This window comes from Coregonus clupeaformis, unplaced genomic scaffold (assembly GCF_020615455.1).
Source record: "Coregonus clupeaformis isolate EN_2021a unplaced genomic scaffold, ASM2061545v1 scaf0111, whole genome shotgun sequence".
In the NCBI taxonomy this organism is placed as follows: Eukaryota; Metazoa; Chordata; class Actinopteri; order Salmoniformes; family Salmonidae; genus Coregonus; species Coregonus clupeaformis.
The window spans coordinates 731740-739397 of NW_025533566.1; the positions used below are offsets into that span (position 1 = coordinate 731740).

A 7658-nucleotide genomic window follows, 5' to 3' on the forward strand; every position below is an offset into this window, starting at 1 on the left:
AGCTTGTTAATGATTGAGATGTATTACACCGTGTTTACAGTGAATTGACCCACTGGACTTCAGCCCTTTATAGAAACATGTTACACATACCTGCTGATACTCTGTAGAGGATGAGGAAGAGGAGGAGGAGGAGGAGGGAGAGATGAAGAGCCATTTGAAGGATTCAGTCTGCCTGGTATATTATATGATACCTGAGCACAAATGTTTGTCAAGGACGAAGGCAACAGCCAGAATTACTCTACTTCCTAATGTTAATAGACTTCACTGTCTGTAACTCTCTTCCTGTTTCTGTTTGTGTGTACATGGCCCCCTCAGTGGCAGATAGCAACTATTGCAGTGTATAGACTAGTTTAACCCCAAAATCATAGTCACTAAAATATATTTCAGCTTTCTCTAAGGGTTTTGGGACCAAAAGTCACTACTATCCTGTTACCCTCTACTGAAAAATAGACTGCTAATGATTACAAATATTTGATAATTGGGCGACATACACCACATTGGCATATCAATATTTCAGTAGATAAGAAACTATATGATAAATGTTCTCAATGTGCTAGACATTGATAGATTTGAGGGGTCATCTGCTACAGAGATGTAGTGATGGGTACTAGACCAAGACCTCCACAAACTCTCACTTTAAACCAGGTCACGGTTCGGGGTCCTCCGGACAACAACCCAGTCTGATGTGGTTTTACGTTCAACAAGAACGCTCTCTGTCTCTCTCCCACTTCTTTTAAAGATTTTTGTAATAATTTTACCCGACCAGAGGTCGAATCATGCATCCTACGAAACATTACCTGCCATGCCACGCTGCTTCTTAACACCTGCTCGCTTAATCCGGAAGCCAGCCGCACCAATATGTCGGAGGAAACACCATTCAACTGACAACTGAGGTCAGCTTGCAGGCGCCAGTCCCACCACAAGGAGTCGCTAGAGCGCGATGAGCCAAGGAAAGCCCCCGGGCCAAACCCTGCCCTAACCCAGACGACGCTGGGTCAATTGTGCACCGCCCTATGGGACTCCCGCTCATGGCTGGCTGTGACACAGCCTGGGATAAAACCCCAGGCAGTAGTGACACCTCAACACTGCAGTGCAGTGCCTTTGACTGCTGCGCCAATTGGGGAGGCCCCTTTATCCCTCTTCTATACAGGAAATGAACCCTTTGTCATGTACAGCTCATAACCACAGATGTCCTCCAAGCCAAAGTGTTAAAATTAGTTCAGGAAGCTGCATTACCAGAATGCTACAAGTTTCAGCTAAACTCATTCCATGACGTCATGTTAAATACTGAGCTTTGTGTTCTACTGTTGGCTCCAACACAGCAACTACTTCACACTCAAACTCACACTCAAACTCACTTTTTTTGTTGCTTTGGTACAATTTTCATACATATGTGGTAATATTTCACAACTCTTAGTACAAAACTCAATACAGATCATGAAAAATAAAAAAATAAAACACTTGCAAGTTCTTTAACAAGGAGCAGGATAGACAGCAAGGGAGAGGAAGAAATCAAAGAGCTGGTGGACAAGGGGCCATCAGAGAGGTGGGCATTAGACCCATCAAAGAGGTCAAAGAGGTGGGCATTAGACCCATCAAAGAGGTCAAAGAGGTGGGCATGGGCCCCATCAAATTGGTCAAAGAAGTTGGCATTAGACCCATCAAAGAGGTCAAAGAAGTTGGCATTAGACCCATCAAAGAGGTCAAAGACTTCAAAGAGGTGGACATCAGATAGAGAGGGAGGCAGAGGGCAGGGAACTGTTGTGTCTAATGATGTCTGGGCCATCGTTGTTGACCATGTGGTACACAGAGGCCTTACCATGGCAGAGGCTGCCTGAATAGTTCACCCAAATCTGAAAAGATCAACTGTCAGTTCAATCATGACAACATTTCGCCAATAAATCCGGTAAGTCTGTAGGAATGCACTATGCTTTAACAGTACATTTACATTATATGATATATTGTAATGTTTGTAAATTCACAAAACATGTTACAATATTCTTACAGTGTGATCTATTGACAGTATACTCTGTTCTACCATCAGAATTGACAGAAGACCCCATGGTGGTGCCGTGGCTGTGTGCTGACCGACCAGCAGTGTTGTAAATGGTGAGGGCCAGGAATGACATATGGCTGTCTTAAATAAAGCAGGCCATTGAGGAGAACGGTGACATCTTTGCCAATGTGGCATCCATCAGCCTACCAACAATCGGCCACCTTATGAAGAGGCAGCAGGTATCTATGAAACACATTGACCTGGTGCCTTTTGACAGAAACAACGACAGGGTGAAAGAACTGTGGGCCGAGTATGTTCAGGTACAGCACTATATACTGTATTACTGTTGCTATTTGATGCACAGCTACTTCACAGTATCACATTAAAACAATACTGTAAAAATAACTAAACCAAATATGTTTTTAGAGGGTGATGGTGATGATTCTGTTAACCATCAGAATGATATCTTTGTTGATGAAGCGGGCTTCAACCTGGCCAAAACTCAGCGCCGTGGGTGGAATCTCATCGGCCAACGGGCGACCGTCCAAGTTCCTGGACAACGTGGGGAAACATCTCCATGTGTGCAGCTTCCTCTGAAGATGGTGCTGTAGGACGTAGGCCATTACTTGGATCCTATAAAGCTGCACACCTCATTGTGTTTCTCAATGAAATTGAGCAGGCCCGTCAAGGTGAAGGGGTCACCTATGTCATTGTGTGGGACAATGTCAGGTTCCAACATGCAGATGTGGTTCAGTCATGGTTTCGGGCCCATTCCCAATTCATGACCCTATATCTGCTCCCATACTCTCCTTTCCTCAACCCTATTGAGGATTTTCTTTCAGCATGGAGGTGGAAGGTGTACGATCACCATCCCCATGAGTGTGCCACCCTCCTTCTGGCCATGGATGAGGCATGCCACGACATCAATTCAGACCAATGTCTTCCCTTACCACCATTTTGGTCGTTTGGATCGGTTTTCCAAGGCCTGTCGTCTCCTCCCAATGCCGGGTCTCCCTACTGCCCTACAGACCGCCGAGGCCCTATTTACCCACGTGTTCCGGCACTATGGGGTCCCCGAGGATATTGTGTCTGACCGAGGTCCCCAGTTCACCTCCAGAGTCTGGGGGCGTTCATGGAAGCGGGGGTCTTGGTGAGCCTTACCTCGGGGTACCACCAAGAGAGCAATGGGCAGGTGGAACGAGTCAACCAGGATGTGGGTAGGTTTCTAAGGTCCTATTGCCGGGACCGGCCGGAGGAGTGGTCTAGGTATATCCCTGGGCAGAGATGGCCCAGAACTCTCTCCGCCACTCCTCCACCAATTTAACACCTTTCCAGTGTATTTTAGGATATCAGCCGGTCCTGGCACCATGGCACCGGAGCCAGATCGAGGCCCCTGCGGTGGACGAGTGGATTCGGCGTCGGAGGAGACGTGGGACGCTGCCCATGTCCATCTGCAGCGGGCCATCCGTCAACAAAAGGCGAGCGCCGATCGCCACCGCAGTGAGGGGCCGGTGTACGCACCGGGAGATCGAGTCTGGCTCTCGACTCGAAACCTGCCCCTCCGCCTGCCCTGCCGGAAGCTGGGTCGGGCGGTTTGTGGGGCCCTTCAAAGTCCTGAGAAGATTGAACGAGGTGTGTTACAGGTTACAAACTGCCTATAGAGTACAAAAATATTAACCCCTCGTTCCATGTGTCTCTTCTCAGGCCGGTGGTAGCTGGCCCACTCCAAGAAGATGAGATAGGAGAGACCCCTCCGCCCCTTTGGACATCGAGGGGCCCCGGCGTACAGGGTCCGGACCATCTTGGACTCGAGGCGCCGGATGAGTGGTCTCCAGTATCTCGTGGAGTGGGAGGGGTACGGTCCGGAGGAACGGTGCTGGGTGCCTAGGAGGGACATCCTCGATCCATCCCTCCTGACTGAGTTCCACCGTGGGCATCCCACGCGCCCGGGTCCGCGTCCTCCTGGCCGTCCCCGAGGCCGGGGTCAGCGCACGGCTGGAGCCGCGCGTCAAGGGGGGGGTACTGTCACGGTTTCGGCCGAGACTGCTCCTCCTCCTGGTTCGGGCAAATGTGAAGAGAGAGAGAGAGAGAGAGAGAGAGAGAGGGTGAGAGAGATAGAGAGAGAGAGTGAGAGAGAGAGAGAAAGAGAGAGAGAGAGAGAGAGAGAGAGAGAAAGAGAGAGAGGGAGAGATGGAGAGAGAGGGAGAGAGGGAGAGGGAGAGAGGGAGAGAGTGAGAGAGCGAGAGAGAGAGAGCGAGAGGGAGAGAGGGAGAGAGGGAGAGAGGGAGAGTGAGAGTGAGAACTCAAACTCACACTGCAGAGATAGAGGAGAGAGAAAGAGAGAGAGAGAACCTTAGCTCCATGCAGAGATGGAGTGATTGGTACTAGTCCAAGATCTCCACAGACCTAAACCAGGTTTATTCAGTTTGTACCTGCTGTGGTGTTTCTCTGGTGTGGCTCACTGTGCTGTATGAAATGTCCTGCTCAGGGTCAGCAGACTGCAAAGAAATAAATAGCAAAGAGATACAGGACTTGTCTATTTACCAACTAAACCACAGTTTGTTTCCATGATAGGATGCAGACAGAGGTATATTTAGTGAACTGACAACTTCCTGTTCTCTGTCTTTTAAACATCATTTTTCAACGTCTTGAGTGCTATAAGACCTTGGGTTCAGAATATGGGACCTTTTATGTCAACTCATTGATAACCAACTGAAGAGGTAAAAATAGAGTTAAATGGTAGATGAACCCAAATCATGAACAGAAAAGCAGATGGTTGAAAATAATAAAATATAATAAATTAAGTGTATCCTACCACTGATTTGTTAGTTGTCTGGTCCTTGGCCTTATTGTCCTCTGGAATAAATCAATCAAATGTATTTGTCACATTAAAATTTACAAAAAAAATAATTAGATACCCTAACAATAAAGGCGAGAAAAAAAAAAACAGATAGTGGTAAGCTCAGAAAACGGCCCCCCGATAAAAAAGAGGAAGATGTCAATTACTTCTGAGATTGTTATAGTACAATAATACCTCTGAATGGATTTCTTATAGACAACTCCACCAAATATTTTCTGTCATTCAAGATAAATCACAGGGAAGCAATATACTGTTGGTCACAATGTCAATACATATTTTTCTAAACTATTCTCCTTTTTTATATTGACATAAAATGACTACTTACTATGCTTTGTCCACATCTTCCATGTGACTAGGATACCAGCTGTCACCACCACCAACATGCCCCAAGGAATCAAAAGGACTTTCACATCTATGGACCTGATGGATTACATAGAAGAACTTGAATCAAAAACACAATTAAAATAGATCATTATAAATGTATCATTTGTGAAAAAGTAATAACTTGTTTTATGAACTTTGTGATAAATGGAACAATTATTTAGATATTCACATGTGTGGAAGAAGACCATGCAACTGAAGAGATTACATGATTATTATTGAGATTATTACTATACAAATAACGGTTTTTTGTGTGTGTAACTTGCCCTTGCAAACGAGTGAGAATAACACCAAAATTGATGCTACTTCTCCCCAAAAAATTATACCCAAGAGGAAGTGCTAACAGTCTCTATATGCATTTAGGGGAGGGTGTTTGGTTAGCTTTAACTGTTGTAGTGTATGATGGAATTGTAATGTTTCTTTGTGTTCATATTATCTAACAATTGCCATAATATGTGGGATAATACAGCTGAATGAGTGATAATAACCTCTGGTGGACGTCCTCCATGTTCCCATCAGCTCCTTGACTTGTGTTGTCAATCTGAACAGGCTCAGCAGTTGGAGAGGCAGAGGGTTGTTGATTGGTTGGAGCTTGGGTTGCTGTGAGGTAAAACAACAATGCCATCAATGAAATTACTGGGATACCAGATAGTCAGGTTGTATAGCAACATCACATTCATAGTTAATATTAAAATGAATTCCAGATGATGCCACTGGATAAAACAAAGTGAATCATGTTTGATCATAAAGTATGTGATTGATCTACTCACTTGACGTCATTGTAGTGGTTCTCTGTGTTGCAGTTTGTTGACTGACAGTGATGTGAACAGGCAACTCTAGTTCTCCCACTCTACACCAATACAAGTCAGTGTTCTCCATCTTCAGTCCACCCATAGTCACTGTTAAGACTTTTCTGTTGTTGGCATCACTAGTCCGCTTTAATGTCACTGATGTTCCATGTAAAGTCCAATAATACAAACTCACACAATCACCACCCATCCTGCACCACTTCATATCTCCAGAGTTACTATAGTAACAACGGACAGTGACACTCCCTCCTTCTACTCCAGTCACTTCCTGTTGGTCCACATAGAGTCCTGGAGTACCTGAACACAGAGGTAAAAAAACAAGAATTCAGAGAATAAAAAAGTGTTTTTACAACAGGCTCCTTTACAAATTCCTTAAAGCTGCAGTCTGTGATTGGTACATCCATTGTTAGTCTTTTGAATTCATAATAATTATATATAGCCATTGATTCTTTAAGAATTTAAGTTGCCTCACGAGTTTAGTTAAACTGTTACCCCATCATGACCCCAAATATATTCTTGTTTTACTCAGTTGTTTGTAAACAATGTAATTGTAAACAAACGCTGTCCAGCTTCAAAACACGGTCAGTTCTTGCACCTACGTATACAGTATAGCTCTGTCTATGAATTTCAGACTGGTTGCACATTTATCATTTCATTTGTTGTAAAAGGATATTTATAATTGGGTCATTATTTTGTATTTGACATTGCAGGTTTACAGGACAATCCATAGGACATTGCTGAGCACTATTTATTCTACTTTACTAGATACAAACAGTGAAGGGATCTTACCTAAAGTGACAGATAGGTAGAACCAATGTATCCTGATATCTGGTCCTCCATTGATCTCCACAACACACCTGTAATTCTCAGAGTCCCGTGACTTCAGGTTAGTCATGGTCATAGTGAAGATTCTCTTGTTGATGTCATCAGAGATTGAGGCCTTACCACTGATCTTAGGATGGTCAGTGCGTACCACATAAGAACATCCGTCCCAAAGTAATCCTTTACACCAGTATTTCACATGGTTGATGTGATTCGGATCATATTGACATGGGATGGTGATGGAGCCTCCTGTCTGCACAGACACATGCCTCGCTGTGGACACATCAACACAAAACACATTTAAATTAGAATTAACATTTAACAGAATCTGTACAAAGGAAAAATACAAATGAATCACATTGCTCCAACACACAGCTCGTTCATGATTGAGATTGATTATACAGTGTTTTAAGTGAATAGACCCAGGGGACTTCGCCCTTAATTCGTAGAAATAGTACCCTTACCTGCTGAGAGTACAAAGAGGATGAGGGTGAGGATGAGGAAGAGGAGGAGGAGGAGGAGGGAGAGATGAAGAGCCATGTGAAGGTTTCAGTCTGCCTGGTATATTATATGGTACCTGAGCACAAATGTTTGTCAAGTACCAAGGTACCAGCCAGAATGACTCTACTTCCTAATGTTAATAGACTTCACTGTCTGTAACTCTCTTCCTGCTTCTGTTTGTGTGTACTTGGCCCCCTCAGTGGCAGATAGCAACTATTGCATCATATGGACTAGTTTAACCCCAAAATCATAGTCACTAAAATATATTTCATCTTTCTCTAAGGGTTTT

General features: G+C 44.4%; 1 protein-coding gene across 1 annotated transcript; it reads right to left on the reverse strand.

The window, feature by feature from the left end:
• Positions 1-2418: 2418 nt before the first annotated feature.
• LOC123483446 (polymeric immunoglobulin receptor-like) lies at positions 2419-7408 on the reverse strand. The gene is made up of 8 exons (XM_045213432.1): positions 7333-7408; positions 6836-7141; positions 6008-6343; positions 5726-5837; positions 5182-5276; positions 4812-4852; positions 4429-4494; positions 2419-2601 (listed from the first exon to the last, which is right to left on the reverse strand). The coding sequence occupies exons 1-8, from the start codon at positions 7406-7408 to the stop codon at positions 2419-2421; spliced, it is 1215 nt and encodes a 404-aa protein (XP_045069367.1).
• Between the last annotated feature and the right edge of the window lie 250 nt (positions 7409-7658).

Bases quoted from the DNA above. Each gene is read 5' to 3' on its own strand.
- LOC123483446 (XM_045213432.1), bottom strand. From the start codon at position 7,408: ATGGCTCTTCATCTCTCCCTCCTCCTCCTCCTCCTCTTCCTCATCCTC. The intron at 4,853-5,181 runs GTAAGTAGTCAT...GATTTATTCCAG, and splicing joins GAAGATGTGGACAAAGCATA to AGGACAATAAGGCCAAGGAC. The intron at 4,495-4,811 runs GTAGGATACACT...ATTTCTTTGCAG, and splicing joins AGACAACTAACAAATCAGTG to TCTGCTGACCCTGAGCAGGA.